The sequence below is a fragment of the Perissodus microlepis genome, chromosome 7 (genome assembly GCF_051167445.1).
Source record: "Perissodus microlepis isolate ML-2025 ecotype Zambia chromosome 7, ASM5116744v1, whole genome shotgun sequence".
NCBI classification, from domain to species: domain Eukaryota; kingdom Metazoa; phylum Chordata; class Actinopteri; order Cichliformes; family Cichlidae; genus Perissodus; species Perissodus microlepis.
In genome coordinates this window covers 61,767,365-61,784,572 of record NC_140467.1, presented here as the reverse complement: position 1 = coordinate 61,784,572, position 17,208 = coordinate 61,767,365, and the positions used below count along the sequence as shown (strand labels likewise).

The following is a 17,208-nucleotide window of genomic DNA, read 5'->3' as shown; positions in this document are numbered from 1 at the left end:
AGCATTGAACATCCAACCACGGGCAAAAGTCCAGCAGAACTCCTGTTCAACCGCAAAATGAGAGGAAAGTTACCGAGCATCGGTGAGGCAAAAACAACGGAGTTGGACGTGCGTGACAGAGACGCTGAACAGAAAGGAAAATCAAAGATTTATGCTGATGAACGAAGGGGAGCTGAGTATTCAAAAGTTGACACGGGAGACACAGTGCTGGTTCAACAAGACAAAGTGGACAAGTTTACAACACCATTCAACGCAACACCACACAAAATTGTAAGCAGAACTGGAAACCAAGTCATTATTGAATCACCAACAGGAGCTCGCTATCACCGGAATACCACACATGTGAAGAAATACGAGACAAATGAGACCAGAGAAGGACACTATGACACAATACCTGAAAGGGAGGAAGGTGAAACACCCACAAAGACTGACACCTTCACTCCAACACCACAAGAGGGCTCCCAGGGGCCAGAGAGACCAAGTAGATCACAGAGGGCTAAAAAGATACCCGAGAGGTTTTGTGATTTTGTGGTGAAATGAACTATAATATGTTAAGGTGAAGAGGTACCTTAAAATTGGCAAGTTTCAAGTTCATATGTGTATGTCGACATGTATATATTGAAAAAAGAAAGATACATGTGTGGTGAGACAGTTAGATAATATAATTGTTAGAAAGTAAGACAAGAGAGAATGTTCAATGTTGGAAAAAAAAAAAGACATCAAAGTTATTACAACTAAAGTTTGAGTCTAAGGAAAAGGGGGATGTCATGTATTGATATGGCTATGTCTTAATGTGATGACCTTTGAACTGGAGGTTGTTGTCCGAAGGAAGCCCCGTTAAGTGGCTAGTTGTAAGATGGACAGTATTCAATAAAGCCAGATAAAGACCGTGCTTTATGTCCTGATTCAATTCAGAGTGCTCTGCCTAATTTAGTAATTAGGTGGGCACACAACAGTCGACTAATCAGATCATCATCCACTGGACGTAAAACGTACAGCTTATTGCACCAGCAGCATCTACTCTTATATAACTATCATTAGCTTACAGCTTTAAGTGTTTAAGTTATGTGCTAACTAAAAATAAAGACAAGATGATAGTTTATTAAATTTAAATCAAATTTGCAGATTGTTTCAGTGGAGTTTAATAAACTCAGCCGTCTGCTCCTTGCTATCTAAAATATAACAGGACACCAGAGTATATTCTCGAGCATCTCACACTTCTGATAATCAGCTGTCTGCTTGACGTTTATTCAGCTGTGTAAAAACTATAACTTTAATCTCAGCCAAACAGATTTACTCAGGAACAAATAAAATACTAAAAAAAAAGACAAACAATAACATTTTTAAGTTATCTAAGTGACTTATATATCATGTTTAACCTGAGTAGTGAAAGACAGCAGTGGGTTTGAAAACGATTTGCCGGGAGTCCGGTGTTCTCACGGCTCTAGTGAGCCTTGCCCCGGCTAGCTATCGAGCTGGTTGGTAACAGACGTCTCCGAAAACGTCGGAGCGCTTTTGAAAATATGTGGTGCCTTGATAAACTGAGCAGATATTTAAGGTTTACACAGCTACATTCGCGCCTGAAAATATGTTAAACGTTTATTTTGTGACCCAGAAAGAATAATAAGAGTAATATTAAAACTAACTAGTTGCCGCCATTGTTGGAAACTGAGCTGGGCTGCACTATGAATTCTGGGACAGAGCTAGTTCTTCTTCTACTTCGGGGTTTAACGGCAGCTGGCATCCTTGTACATGCAGTGCTGCCATCTTCTGTTTCAGTCCGGTATTACACTCTTAAATCCTACTACTTATTCCTGCGTCTTTTGTGATCTTACAAAGCTTCAAACGACGCGTCGACTATTAAATCAGTCGTCGACGATTTTGATAGTCGACGTAATCGTGACTAGTCGACTAATCGTGGCAGCCCTAATTGAATAATGACTTTAAAGATTGTCAAAAAATAATATAAAATAGTGTGCAAATACTGATAACAGTGCAAATGTTTGCAATATAAAAAATAAATGAAAAATGTAAACATCTATGTTTAGTGAACTTTGCAGTGTTGCTCTGTGGTGCAGCTACGACACTGTAGCAAAGTTTATACACTGTGTCTACTTGATCCACGTCTGACTCCGCCAACCCATAATGTTTCCACACCACTGAAGTTTTTTTACCTCTCTTTTCAACCAACGGCAGTCACTCTCCTCTCCAAATAACTTCTGCTTAGCTTTCCGAGCTTCCCTCAGGTCCTCTTAATCAGCGGTCCCCAACCCCCGGGCCTCGGACCGGTACCGGTCCGTGAGTCGTTTGGTACCGGGCCGCGAGAGTTGAGGCTCAGGTGTGAGATGTATGGTTTTCAGGGTTTTTAATCGGGTTTCAGCGTTATTTTGTTATCGTTTACTCGGTTTTCCTTGGTCTTTTCACGTGTGTTACGAATAAATCTTTTTTCGGTACCGGTACTAGTTTTATTTTGTTGTATTTATCCGCGACACCTTAAAGGCCGGTCCATGAAAATATTGTCAGGCATAAACCGGTCCGTGGCGCAAAAAAGGTTGGGGACCGCTGCTCTTAATTGTTGTGACACGTGTTCGAAATGCAGAGAGGTGCGCTCGATTTGCCACACGGAGCAGCGCGAGAGTAAAGCACGAGGGAGGGGCTAATAATCGGCTCAGTCATTTTTAATGATCGTTGAAAGCCCAGATCATAATCGAGATTAAAATTTGATTAATTGAGCAGCCCTAGCTTGAATAAAGCGATATCGATTCATTAAATCCTGAATCGATTTTTAAATATAAATGTATTTTGCCAGAAACTCAGGTTAAAGCTCACAAAACTATTTCAACAACTACCAAACAGTAAATGAGAGGAGGTAACAGATTCCACACAAAGACGTAAACACAGCGGACCCGACGCATCAGAATCAGCTTTCTTTTTCTCGGCTTTCTCACCCGACGGCACGTACACGGACACGCCGTCGTGGCCGAAAGCCGACAGCTCACTGATTCTGATGCGTCGGGTCCGCGCTTTGTGTTTACGTCTTTTTTGCGCTCGATTCTGAGCTGCAGGTTTTGTCTCTCTCCAACCAAAATTCACTGAACCAGCAGCAAAAGAAGATCAAAACTACGCTTCACATTTGATAAATGTCATCATTAATTCCCTCTTACTTTGCTGTTTTGCTCCCACCACGATAGAAATCACAATTCATGCACAGCTCTCTCTCTCTCTTTACTTCAAGAACAGTTTCCCATCTCAAATCTCTGTTTTCTGCATTATTCACTTGCTTATTACCCACCAGTCTACCGTTGTTTACAGCGATGTCGGCCGCTGTCTTTCTTTCTTTTCTTTTCTTTTTTTTACTTAAATGACCTCGGACAAGAAAGCCTAATTTCTGCTGTTCAACACTAAAGAAATTTAAGCTTTTTAAAATTATGCAAAATTGCAGAATATTTTTAAGGTCATCTGCTATAAAAAGCCCAGCCAGGAAAATCTCCTTCATGTTTTTCTGTGTTTTATTCTCAGTTACTTTGTCACAAAGGCATCTGCTGTGATGCTCACACCTCTGATGAAGTCTCACAAGTGTCAGTACTGATAAATGATCAGAATTATAATATTTCTGATATTAAGCCACCTTTTCATTTCATCACACAGACAGAGGATTGGAGGCAATGTTTGAGTTTGAGCGCCGAGTCACCTTACAAAGATGCACTCTGATAATAGGGGTTCACCAAATTCAACTTGACTCTCAAACTTAACTTAAACTCTGCTTTGGATTGAACGGGCCAGTGTTTACTGAAATGTAATTACAGCATTCTGTGTGTTTTGCTATTTTTGCAATCTGTGGGCACTGTGTGAACACTTGGTTAAAGGGACGGGAGTAAAAACAGCTTCCTTCATGTGGGTGGCTGGTTACCATGTCATCTGTCAGCAACCACTACAATCAGGACTAAATATCCCTGCAGCCTGGGAGCAAACATCCTCACCTTGCCTCTGCCCAGGTAGCTGTGGACAAAGTCCTTCCAGCTGATCTCTCTGCCGGTGTCTCTGAAGCAGAAATACAGCAGAGCCGAGCTCAGTCCGGCCACCGTGATCGCCACGTAACGGAAATCCTTCTCATCCCAGGGGAAGTCGCCCTGCAGACCAACACAGGAGGAAAGTTACCTGCAGGTTATTATTTGTTAATGCGATGGCACGCTAATGACAGAGGAAAGGATGATGCTGATTTGAGGAAAAATTGGTCAGCTACAAGAAATAAGAGATGAGTAAGAACCGCGTTGGGCTGCTCGCCCCTTACATAAAATAAATATATTGAAAAACTGAGGCTGTATTCATAATTCTGTTACACTTATTTTGTAAAATAAAAACTGAATGGTTCTTTCAATGTTTACGACATACCTTCTGCATTCGCCTCCACCAGTCCTTTCCTCCTCCTCTCTTCCCTCCTTCTCCGGTTGGTCCTTTTTTTCCATCTGAAATTCAGAAATGTCATTTTAGCTACAGTTCCTTTTCTAGTTTCTCAGTTTTTATCCATGAAATATCAGGATATTCTTTTCTAAACCCGATTACTTATTTCAGTTTGACATGCATTTGATCTGAAGTTACAGCCCCATCCCTGCTCCTGTGATCACCGCTCACTGGCTCAAGTCGAGGACGCTACTCAGGTAAATTTTTGGGGTTTTTTCATATTAAAAAAAAATTCTGATGGCCACCAAACACATTTTGGCCTTGCAAAGGAAAATGACCAGCAGGGGGTGCTGGACTTGATTCCAGCTGTCATAAGGCAAGAGGCAGGGTACACCTGTACAGGTCATCAACCTGTCACAGGGCTGACACCGGTTTGCGTGAGTCTCGAGAAGCTGATTCCTCATATTGAACATCAGCATTTGAAATGTCTAATTTAAAATGCGTTATACCACCAGTGTATTTAGCCATTTAGTTTTGTTTTTCACATTCTTGGTAATAAAAATTGTGAATAACTATTCACAATAATATCAAATGAAACAAACTTTGTGAGTTTTTTAAATAGTTATTGATGTTTGAGAAAAACAGAAAAGCAGATCTCACCTTTGGGCTCTGTGGCGTAGAGTCGTCGCTGAGCTAACTGGAATCTGCGACAGGACAGGAAGTTAGCTGGAGTCCGAGTTATGTTCTGAAAAAGACCACACAGTCACCGCTGGTACACTGGACACCATCTACAAACAACAACCTGCTGAAGAATGGCTTTTAGCAACTATAAACCTCTAATCAGTGGAGGTCACATTCATTCAGTGGGTCCATCCTTGACTCATTAGGGAATGAGTCAAGGACAAATACTATATATCTGTATTATATATTATAGCTAACTAATACATTCCTGGTTCTTGGTGAGAAAATGTTTTACAATGCTTTACAACCAACATTCAGTATGCAGAAGGGTATCTCTGAACGCACAACATGTTGAAGCCGCAGCAACAGAAGACCACACCAGGTGCCACTCCTGGTTGCTAAGGCTGTAATTCGGGATTTACGGGGTGGCTTAAGTGGTAGAGCAGATCACCTGCAAGGTTGGTGGTTCGATCCTTGGCTTCAGTCTGCATGCCAAATACCCTTGGGAAAGATACTAACCCCAAGTTGCCCTCAGATTCGTTCATCAGAGTGTGAATGTTTATTAGTTTGCACTTGAGTTTAGAAGTGCTTGTGTGAATGAGGCATGTTGTATATATAGTTGCTTTGAGTACTCCAGGAGAGTAGAAGTAAGTATATAAGAATCAGACCATTTAATTCACACAGGCTCACCAAAACTGGATAACAGAAGACTACAAAAATGTTGGCTGGCCCGATGAGCCACGGTTTCTGCTGTGACATTCAGACGGTAGGGCCAGAATCTAATTCAAACAACATGAAAGCTTGGATCTATCCTCGCTTGTATCAATGACTCAGGCTGCTGGTGGAGTAACAGAGTGGAGAATATGTTTGTCAGAATATTGTTTTAAAAGCAGTAGCTTAAGAAAGAACTGTTCATAATTGAACGAGCACTTAATGCTTCGAAGAGGGTGATGGTCAGTTGACAGCAATCTCACGTACAGCTCACATACTACACACTGGGTTACAGACATTGTTGCTCAGGGCTGAGGCCGGTCTCTTCCTCAGCCTCAGCGGGCTCAGAGTCTTTGGGGGGAAGCGGGCTGGTTCGTTGCGTGGAGGTGTTGTTGGTAGGCTCGAGGTCAGGATCTTCTACAGTTTCATCTCCATCGGTAGAACTGTTGATGACATTTGGTGAGGACGCAGCTGGAGGTTTGTCTCCTAACATGTCAGCAGTCTGAGAGTCTGAAGGGCCTGAAAGGGTTGAGAATTAGAAACAGTGATGGTTTCAGTCAACACAGACACACTCAGTCTACTACGATTTATAAAAGACAGGCAAAACATCACATCTGAGAAGCTGAGATAATGAAAAATGAAACAGTAAACTGCAGGGTTCATACTCATTGTTCAGGGTCAAATGTAAGCACATTCAAGGTCTATTATGAATCTTTTCCAGCACATTACCAAAAAAAAGAATACATGTTCCACTTTGCATCACCTCAGTAAGACCATGTAAAAATTAAAACAAATCGTCTTAGGTTGACTTAAATGTTCTTTGTTCCCCTTTTGTTAAAACAGAGGAAAATGCACCACACAAAAATACTGAAAAAGGAAATGGTTGTCTTATATGCATATAGTGTACAAACTCAAAAACACATTTGTCTCAAAAATGAAGATGTGCAAATGTGAACAAATCAACTTGTTAGAGATGCTCATCTCCACTTGGAAAAAACAACCACACAAGACAAGAAATCTGCACAAATTAATAAGTCTGCTCATCAGATATTGATGCTTCTTTCCTACGTGACACAAAAACAGGAGACAGATGTTTGTTACTTTAACTAGTTAAGCACCCACACCACCAAAAATGGGGGAAAAGGGAGGAGATCACATTTAATCGGTTATAACACGAGGTCAGAAATATAAGTGCTGACATGAGTAGTGTCCACAGAAGCCTCTGAATCTCAGCTGTAAACCATTTCTACAAACACCAAACAGTTAAAAGAGCAGTTACGTCACCATGAAACTGTGGACAGGTAATATCCATATTTTGATTTATGATTTTCTGGAGTTAAATGTGACCCAAAGTATATTTTATAGCATATAAGCTATAAAATACTTTTAAAAATTAGGTGAGGGAAATAAAAAATTAATTTTTCTATGTTTGAGTCACAGTAACTTTGACATAGTAACATCTGCAGTAATATTTACCCCTCTGATGACAGCTCACAGGCGTTAGCTTTATTTTGATACCAAGACTATTTACACAGAGTTTGTAATTGCAGAGAAATACTCCGTTTATTTTGGCCTCTTCATTTTCGAGCAGGAAGCTCAGAAAACCCCTGGGGGCCTAACAGGTTAAAGTTCATTCCCAATAAAACTAACTGTGAGATGTTTGACTACATTGCTGTCTGTATTATTGTTAAAGTCCTAAATGATCAGCTTTAAAGTGTTTGTGCTAATAACACCATGTACAGTAAGACAGGCATGGAGAACAGCACTGACTGGGAGAGGCTTTGAACAGATGACACACTCAGTTCAATTCAACATATAAGACTTTAAGAACGCACAAACATCGACCTAAAATCTATTTATTCAGTCCATCACCTGTCATATAATTATGTAAAATAAGAATGTATTGTTCATCTCCCTTAAATAAACAGGCAGCCTTAAAGTATGAAATATTCATTCATTAAAGCACTAAATGTGTCTGTTGTCTCAGTGGCTGATGGTGCCCCACAGGCATCAGTGTGAGCTTAAAGCCATTTTTAATTGTTAAATTGTTTAATGTGTAGGTGCTCACGATAAACACATTTTGAATGAAAGCCAGGGAACTTCAGTAGCACAAAAAATGGCTTCTTTGTGCCCACATGGATCAGTCCCTCTTTTTACCAATTTTTCTTTAAGTCTTAAGTTGGCTAGTTAAGTGTCGGACTAACGATTAAAGCTTTCACTTGAGTGAAGTAACTAATATTACTGCTACTGCCAAGTAATGTTAGCCAAGTTTAAAGCATACTGCATAAATCACCATGCCATAACTAACTGCTGTACTAGCACTGCCATACTCTATCACACTCAGTGCATTTCAATCATTTCTCCAGCAAGTTTGATAGCTAGCAAAATAATAATAATAGTTTTAAACATTAGCCTGTGTTATGTACACATACTCGAAATTATTTACTAGGACTCACCTGTCATGTGACTCAAATCCCGCCAGTGTCGTTTTCCATCAAACACTCATTAAAACAGCACAAACCCTGAAACTGCTTATTAAAATAATATGTATGTATGTAAATAATAGTATGTTGCATTATAAAAAATTAAGCTTTTGACTGCCCTCCAGAGTTCACGTTAACTTCAGATCTCTGGAAGCTACACTACCCGAACAATGTCAGCTGTTTAGTTTCTATACAGGACAAAAAAAAAAAAAGGGGGGTAAAAACAGATTTTCAATTTAAGGGAGAACGGGTGGATTGGCTCCCCTTAAGGAGGACTAATAACTAAAATCTGAAAGTTTAAAGTCGATGAGTAAATCATGCTCGGGTAATACAATGGACATGGTCTCATATCACCATCTAGTGTTATCAATTGTAAACACATTTTTATGGGTGAAGGCTCATAATAGAGACCGATCAACAGGTCATTTTCTTTTCTATGGGTCTCATTTAAATCACATTACATCATTTCTGTGGTAAATGAGGACCCTGAAGAACGATTTAATGTCACTGTTAAAGATTTGAAGACAATAGATCGCAGACAGCTGGCTCCGTTTTAACTAAAGAGGAAGTAAAAACAGTTTGGATCACAAGTGTAAGGCAAAAACAAAAATACTACGCTAAAACTAAACTAATGTTTTCTACATGCTTTGCCTTTTATTACCAAACTCCCCACGGGGTGGCTGTAGCTCAGGTGGCAGAGCAGGTCAGCCACTAATCAGAAGGTCGGTGGTTCGATCCCAGGCTGTCTCCTGGCTGCATGCCAAATACCCTTGGGCAAGATACTAACCCCATGTTTGCCTACTGGTGGTGGTCAGAGGGCCCGGTGGCGCCAGTGTCCGGCAGCCTCGCCTCTGTCAGTGCGCCCCAGGGCAGCTGTGGCTACAATGTAGCTTGCCATCGCCAGTGTGTGAATTGCCTGTGTGTGGGTGAATGACTGAATGTAGTGTGAAGCGCTTTGGGGTCCTTAGGGACTAGAAAAGCGCTATACAAATGCAGGCCATTTACCATTTTAATGTGATGAATCTCTGGTGGTTTGGACGAACTGTGCAATACGGGAACTCGTCACTACTGTGATGACCTTCAGGGTTTCTGGTGGATATATACACTATATCCACTTCACTATATTGTAAGGAGTATTCACTCATCATCCAAATCATTGAATTCAGGTGATCCAGTAACTTCCACAGCTGTATAGAATCAAGCACCTAGGCATGCAGACTGCTGCTACTAAGTGGAAGTGTTTGGGAACGACAGCAACTCAGCCATGAAGTGGTGGACCACGTAAAATCCCAGTCAGTGGGATTTTAGGGATTTTGAGGCGCACAGAGGTTGCTAATTTTCTGTGGAGTCAATCGCTCCAAACTTCACGTGGTCTCCAGATTAGCTAAAGAACAGTGCACAGAGAGCTTCGTGGAATCCATTTCCATGTCCGAGCAGCTGTAGTCCAAGCCTTACATCACAGAGTGCAACGCAAAGCATGGGACACAGCGGTGTAAAGCACGCCACCACTGGACTCTAGAACAGGAGAGATGCATTCTATGGAGCGACGGATCACAGTTCTCAATCTGGAAAGCCGATAGACAAGTCAACTTAGCAGTTGCCAGGACAACAGAGCTCCAGGTTTGGTGGCAGGGGGATTTCGGTGTGGGGTTGTTTTTCAGAAGTTGGGCTCAGTCTCTTCGTTCCAGTGAAAGGAACTCTTAATGCTTCAGCATACAAAGACATTTTGGCTCCCGACTTTAAGGGAACAGTTTGGGGATGGCTTCTTCCTGTTCCAGCATGACTGGGCACCAGTGCACAAAGCAAGGTCCACAAAGACACGAACTCTGGCATGGGAGTCCTGACCAGAACACCACTGGGATGAATTAGAGCAGAGACTTTGAGCCAGGCCTTCAACATCAGTGTCTGACCTTACAAATGGTCATAAACTCCCATAAACACTGCCAGAAGAGTTGAAGCTGTTATAGCTGCACAGGCGGACGTGATGAATGGGATGTCACTCAAGTTCATATGAGTGTGGGGGCAGAAGAGCAAACACTTTTGGCAATATACTGTACATGCAATGTTTTGCTTTTTGTATTTTCATATAAAGTTAATACACCAATAAAGCTAGATGATCCTTATGAACCTTCGCTGGATGTTTTGTAGCAGATTCATTAATTATTTCTGTTATATTGTGTCCCACCTGTATGATACATTTTTGCCATTCTTACCAATTTGCTGCTGCTGCTGGCGTGCGAGCCTCTTTTCCAGGGCCCGCTGTCTGTTCAGCTCAATGCGTTTCTGCTGCTCTTCGGTCAGAGAGGGAGTAGGTGGGGGAGCGAGGGCTTCGGCAATCTGCCCTTGGGGAGCATTAATAAAGCTCTCTCTGCTGAATAGATCAGGATCCCCAAATGTTTCCGGTTCACGTTGTACCTCTTCGTCACCAGCACCTGAACACAATTTCAAGCAATGCTGATAATTAAGTCCTGTGGAATATGGCAAGTATTTCCTATGTGCACCTGCAGGTGTGAATCCACCGTAGGGCTGTTCGATATAACGATATATATGGTTTGACGATATAAAAACGTCTATGTTTCATTTTACGCTATCGTTTGTTTCGTGGTGTCGCAAAATAAACTGTTTACGGTAATATATTTTCATGGTTTTGATGGTCACTGTAGTGGCTATATTAATTTCTTAAAGTTCTCTCTTTCTCTTATATTTAATATAACCAGCTACGGACGGACAAGCGCCTGTTTTTATGCGTTGTGGTTAGCAACAACGACGGTAAAACCATCGCGTGGCGTGTCCGCTTGTTTATTTTCCACATAAACCTTTCAGAATAAAGCTCAAGAGCCTGTTGAGACTTTTCAAAATAAACTGAATCACATGAACGAGTATGCAGACTGTTTACGGATGAGAAGTTAAAAAAGAGCCGCCAGGTGCTAAAAAATAAACCTTAGACTCAAACGTTAGAACAGGCTTTTCCCCGCAGCACGCCGTGTAATAAATACTCACAAAGAAAACGGCGGCCGTTACAACTTATGTCTAAAAATGTATCGTTTCATGCATCGGTTAAAACACTCGACTCCAGCTACATGATGCGCAGCTGGAAACACTTCACGCAAGTCGAGCTGCCCGAGATCCACAGAATTTACAGAAAATGTTACATTTTTGTGATTTATATCGTTATCGGACGATAGAATTCTTATATCGGGATATGAGATTTTGGTCATATCGCACAGCCCTAATCCACCGTATCCCCATCAGTAATGATTTTTTTCTTACCATCTGTACTTGTAAAATCTTCATGTGTCAGGGGCATGTCCAGTCGTATTCGTGTAAGACATGTCTATAAAAGAATGAGTAAAAAATTACAAATTCTGAACATTAGGAATCCCACACGCTTGCAGGAAATATTCTACTGCTTCCTCTCACCTGCACTTCCTTTTTGCTGCCGAGCCTTTCCACTTTGTCAATAAAATCTTCAAATTGCAATTTGGGGTACAACCTGTGGGCCCAGTTCTCCATCTTCTGCATCAACAGCCGCAGGTCTGCAGCCTAATGGGGCCAACATCAAAAACAGCGAGTAGTGATATGAAAGAGGGCTTTGTGTGATAGGACGTTTCTTCTTCCCACTAAAAAAATGACTTCCAGTCATTGGAACAAAAGACTTATTAAAAAAGACATCTTAATCTGGTATAACCAACCTTTGGTTCACCTCACTCATTTTTGACCACGACAGAAAGGGCAACTTTTGGCCTTTTAGTCTCAAACCAAATTTAGGACATCTATTTAAAAGCTGACAGGCCAAACAGATTTAGCTCAAAAACCAATGTTCATTCACATCTGGTAATTGGTGGGACAGATGTTATCATATCCTACCTCGTGTCCTTTGCCTTTGAGCTGGATATTGTCAAAGAGAGTGCCCAGAGCTGGAAGCCCTCTATCTGATATCAGCCTGGGAAAAAAATATTAAGACTAAGTTAAACCATTAATGGATTACAAGCAGGGTTAGCAGCACATCCAGGCATATTTGGCTTATCCAATTCAGGATCGTGGATGGCTGAAGCCTATCCCAGCAGCCAGGTCGCCAGCCTGTCACAGGGCCAACACAGACAGACCCTCTGAATGGAAATATCAATGCCTTTAGATGTACCATGTTCAGTAGGCAGTAGCTTGTTGGGGAGGTAGGCTGTTTGGTTTTCAGGGTGCCCACAACTTTTCTTTTGCCACCTGTTTGTACATAAGGCAGTATAATGAGAAATAGTCAAATTTCTCCATCTAAATAAATATATATATATACATATATATATATTGCAAAGTTGCAATTAATTTGAATATTTTATAAAATGAAAATCTATGTTTTTCTTTAATACAGCTTGCAAATTTTATCCTAAGTATAATCGACGTTCTTACTTAAAAGCTTATTTAACATCCTTTGATTTAGTATAACTTAGTTCTGTCCAGGAACATTGTGAACAGAACAGTAACAGAGGAGTGCCACTGGGACACCCACTGGGAGACCACTGGGAACGAGCCTGACTTATTGTTGGCAATACTAACCATACTAACACCATAGGTGTACAGAGACTGGAAACAACTAATCCTAAACACACTAAAGACAGTTACAGCACACAGTTTTCATCATGCTATACTCAGGGCACGCTGAAATGTGATGGGAGGTCCAGCAAAGATAATCTGAATCTGAGTCTGAAGAAAACCCGTTGCTTCTTGGACTGGGGCCTGTAATCCAGCAGCACCAGCTCTGCTTTTCATGTGTGGCATAACCAGGGCATCCATCTTTCTCACCACATCCAGGGATGTCTCCAACGCTCTGACAATTTTCAGTCTGGGAATTTTCCCCATCCAAATGATGAAAACAACAATGGTATTAGAGTCTTTCTTCTTTAAATGACTGGCAGAGTGAAGATGCACCATCATCACACAGATGCAGTCATTTGTACCCGCCGCTAAAGCGTAAGAAGACGCTGCAGTACTCTGCTAAACGACAGGTGTCGCCACGTCTCCGTTAAAGTTTCGGTATGCCGTCCGGACCTGGAGCTGCTAGCTGTTAGCTTGCGGCCATATTATCTACCTCGGGAGTTCAGTCACGTGATCTGTGTGTGTGTTTACATCCCTCCGAGGGCCGACGCAACAGCTGCCTGTGAGCAAATACACACAGTTACAGCAAGACTTCAGACACAAAACCCAGAGGCTTTCATCATTATATCTGGAGACTTTAATCATGCCACACTGGATTCTACTCTGGCTGCTTTTCACCAGTTTGTGAATTGTCCCACAAGGAGCAACAGGACAATTGACCTACTGTATGCCAATGTGAGAGATGCATACAGAGCCACCCCCCTCCCCCCACTAGGGAAGTCAGACCACAACCTGGTTTACCTACAGCCACAATACACACCCCTCGTCCAAAGGCAGCCTGTCACAACACGCTCCATCAGGAGATGGACCCCAGAAAAGGAGGATGCTCTGAGAGACTGCTATGACACCACAGACTGGGATGTGCTTCTGAGCCCACATGGTGAGGACATAGAGGGGGCGACACACTGTCTTACAGACTACCTCAACTTTTGTGTGGACACGGTCGCCCCTGCTAAGACGGTACGGTGTTACCCTAATAACAAACCGTGGGTAACACAGGAAGTCAAAGCTGCCCTCAACATGAAGAAGAAGGCTTTCAGGAGCAAAGTGAAGGAGGAGATGAAAGCAGCACAGCGGGAGGTGAAACGCTGCCTGGGGGAAGCAAAGGACACCTACAGGAGGAAGGTGGAGCAGAAGTTGGAGAGGAACAATATGAGGGAGGTCTGGAATGGTGTGAAAACCATCACAGGCCACAACACCAAGAAAAGCACAGTGGGGGGGACTGTGGAGAAGGCAAACGAACTCAACAACTTCTTCAACAGGTTTGACCAGCCCACAACCCCCCCACCCTCACCCTCACCTTTACTACAGAGCCCTCTCCCCACTCTCCTTCCTCCCTCGCTCCCCCCCCTTCCTGACACTATGATGACACCCCCCTCCTCCAATCCCTCTCTCAACAGCAAGACATCTTCCCCCCCCTCCTTCCAATCATCTCCCAGTGTCACAGTGGATCAGGTCAGGAGACAACTGAGGAAGCTTCGCCCCAGAAAGGCAGCAGGTCCAGACAAGGTGTGTCCGAGGATGCTAAAGGCGTGTGCTGCTGAACTTGGGGAGCCGCTACAACGAGTCTTCAATCTCAGTCTGCGACTGGGGAGAGTGCCCGCCCTATGGAAGACATCCTGCATCGTCCCGGTCCCCAAAAGGAACCGGCCCAATGAGCTGAATGACTTCCGACCGGTGGCATTGACGTCACATCTTATGAAGACTCTAGAGCGGCTCTTCCTCAACCTCCTCCGACCACAGGTACAACATGCCCAGGACCCACTACAGTTCGCCTACAAGGCGGGTGTCGGAGTGGAGGATGCCATCCTGTACCTCCTGCATAGAGCCCACTCACACCTGGATGGGGGAAAAGGCACGGTCAGGATCCTGTTTCTTGACTTTTCCAGTGCCTTTAATACCATCCGGCCCTGTCTGCTTCAGGAAAAACTGAACAGGATGGAGGTGGACCCCTGCCTGGTCGCTTGGATCTCCGACTACCTCACCGACAGGCCACAGTACGTCAGGCTGAAGGACATCACGTCTGACACTGTGGTCAGCAGCACAGGAGCACCACAGGGAACTGTGCTGTCCCCACTTCTCTTCACCCTGTACACCTCTGACTTCTGCTACAACTCTGAATTATGCCACATTCAGAAGTTTGCAGACGACACAGCCATCATGGGGTGTATCTGGGATGATCAGGAAGAGGAGTACAGAAGTCTGGTGAGGAACTTTGTCGCATGGAGTCACACAAACCACCTGCAACTCAACACCTCAAAGACTAAGGAACTGGTTGTGGACTTTGGGAGGTCCAGAGCAGGTCCACTGCCGGTTCAGATAGAGGGGGAGGAGGTGGAGGTGGTCAACAAGTACAAGTACCTCGGGCTGTGGGTGGACAACAAACTGGACTGGTCATGCAACACAGAGCACTTGTATAAAAAAGCCCAAAGCCGACTGTACTTCCTCAGGAGGCTGAGGTCTTTTAACATCTGCAGGAAGCTCCTGAGGATGTTTTACCAGTCAGTGGTTGCTGGAGTACTTTTCTATGCTGTGGTGTGCTGGGGGAGCAGCACAGCAAAGAAGGACTCATCCAGGCTGGAAAAACTGATCAGGAAGGCTGGCTCTGTGGTCGGCATGAAGCTGGACACTCTGGTGACAGTGGCAGAGAAGAGGACCTTAAAGAAACTGATGGACATTATGGACAATGCTGGGCATCCTCTGCACACGGCCATAAACAACCAGAAGAGCCTGTTCAGTGACAGGTTGCTTCTCCCCAAGACAAGAACCAACAGACTTAAAAACTCCTTTGTCCCACACGCCATCAGACTGTTTAACTCCTCTCTGGAGGGGAGAGGGAGGGGAGGCAGGAGGACAAAGGGGGGGGAACAACTAAGCTGTAGTGCCTCTTCACCTCACTGTGCAATTACCTTTGTGCAATACTTTTTGTTAATAGTCAACGGTGCAATAGACTCCATACTTGAAATGTGCAATCCACTTGTATTTTTATTTTTATTTTATTCCTATTTATTCTATTTATCCCCTTTGTATATTTTTATCTATATATGTCTTGTATTTATATATGTGTGTGTGTGTGTATATATATATATATATATATATATATATATATATAATATTCTGTAACTCTATAACTTCTGTCGGTGCTGTGCTTATTTGGAACCGAATTTCCCAGAGGAACCCACCCGAGGGATTAATAAAGTTTTATCTTATCTTATCTTATCTTAATATCACATCACTTTTTTTGTGCAAAGTTCTTTCCACAAACTTAAGTTTTCAAACATTTGCAACAACTCTGTGTCAGCGTGTCTCTGAGCTTCTGTGCACGATTATTATTCAAATGGTGATAAAAACCAGTGCAGTCACAGACTCGTGTGTTCAACCTGGTTCAACACTGATAGTCTGCACACGTCAATCAATGATTTTGGCCTCCTTGTGTCCCAGCTCACACAAGATGACATCAAATTCCTATTTAAATGCACATTTTAATGCATTTCAACCCTCTGTCGTAATATAAATTGTCTTTGCTACCTGTGGGAGTCCAGCTTGGGTTGGGGTCTCTTCACGCCTCTCCTTTTAGCAGTAGGGACATCAGCCAGCTGTGATACCTCACCTTCATCTCCTGCATTGAAAACACATGACAACAGGATGTGTTTCTAACTCATTCTGTTGGCAGCGTGGCAAACTTCAAGCTTATCTTTAAATCCAGACAAATTATAGATCGGAGGTTACAGAAGAAATGTGCTGGTTTGAACAGTATCTATCTGATAGGTTTCACTTGCTCACACAAACAAAAACATGTGTGTTGTTATTGTTAGAAACATCCAGTCTCAGAGTGATGCTGAAAAACCAGTTCATGCATTTGTTAATTCTAGGCTGAACTAACAAATTCATTATTATCAAGCTGTTCCAAACAGCTTTGTGGAAGGACTATGAGACTATGGGAGGTTGTATTTCTCCCACATTGGCCTTATTTTCCTGAATCTTATTTTTCTATGTGATTCTTCATTAAACCATGAATTTAAAATCTTTCTCCTCACATACAAAGTTCTGAATCATCACATCACATCTTAAAGACCTCATAGTAATCCTGTAAGAGCACAGCAGCATCTACCATCTGCAAAAGGGTCTCCTTCCTCCTGGCCTCCCCGGCCTGGGGAGTGTGGTGGTGGGAGTGGGGGGAAAGCTTCATCCTCTATGCCGTCATAGTCAGGAATGTCATGCAGGCTATTTTCCTGTGGGTCAACCATGGTGAGTCGGTCCTGGAGACAAAGTAAAAGACGTGTGA

At 42.8% G+C, this 17,208-nt stretch overlaps 2 protein-coding genes across 2 annotated transcripts in view; both read right to left on the bottom strand.

The window, feature by feature from the left end:
- LOC146384499 (mitochondrial inner membrane m-AAA protease component AFG3L1-like) overlaps positions 1 to 5,140 on the bottom strand; it is a 17,226-nt gene extending 12,086 nt beyond the window's left edge. The window contains exons 1-3 of the mRNA XM_084936480.1: positions 5,062 to 5,140; positions 4,393 to 4,466; positions 3,981 to 4,130 (exon numbers count right to left, since the gene is read on the bottom strand). Coding sequence (XP_084792606.1) covers positions 3,981 to 4,130; positions 4,393 to 4,401 — 159 coding nt within the window. The 5' untranslated portion in view covers positions 4,402 to 4,466; positions 5,062 to 5,140. The remainder of the gene's footprint in view (positions 1 to 3,980; positions 4,131 to 4,392; positions 4,467 to 5,061) is intronic.
- On the bottom strand, positions 5,059 to 17,208 carry LOC146384498 (TIMELESS-interacting protein-like). The gene is made up of 8 exons (XM_084936482.1): positions 17,035 to 17,208; positions 16,452 to 16,542; positions 12,144 to 12,219; positions 11,697 to 11,819; positions 11,547 to 11,610; positions 10,490 to 10,708; positions 6,091 to 6,312; positions 5,059 to 5,146 (listed from the first exon to the last, which is right to left on the bottom strand). Coding segments are annotated over exons 1-8 (933 nt in total). The 5' UTR covers positions 17,171 to 17,208; the 3' UTR covers positions 5,059 to 5,144.

What these genes read in the sequence shown, in the direction of transcription:
- LOC146384498 (XM_084936482.1), bottom strand. Translation starts at nt 17,170, where the DNA reads ATGGTTGACCCACAGGAAAATAGCCTGCATGACATTCCTGACTATGAC. An exon ending in TCAAAGGCAAAGGACACGAG is followed by an intron (nt 11,820 to 12,143) that starts GTAGGATATGAT and finishes TGGCCCCATTAG; the next exon opens with GCTGCAGACCTGCGGCTGTT. An exon ending in GCAGCAAAAAGGAAGTGCAG is followed by an intron (nt 11,611 to 11,696) that starts GTGAGAGGAAGC and finishes ATTCTTTTATAG; the next exon opens with ACATGTCTTACACGAATACG.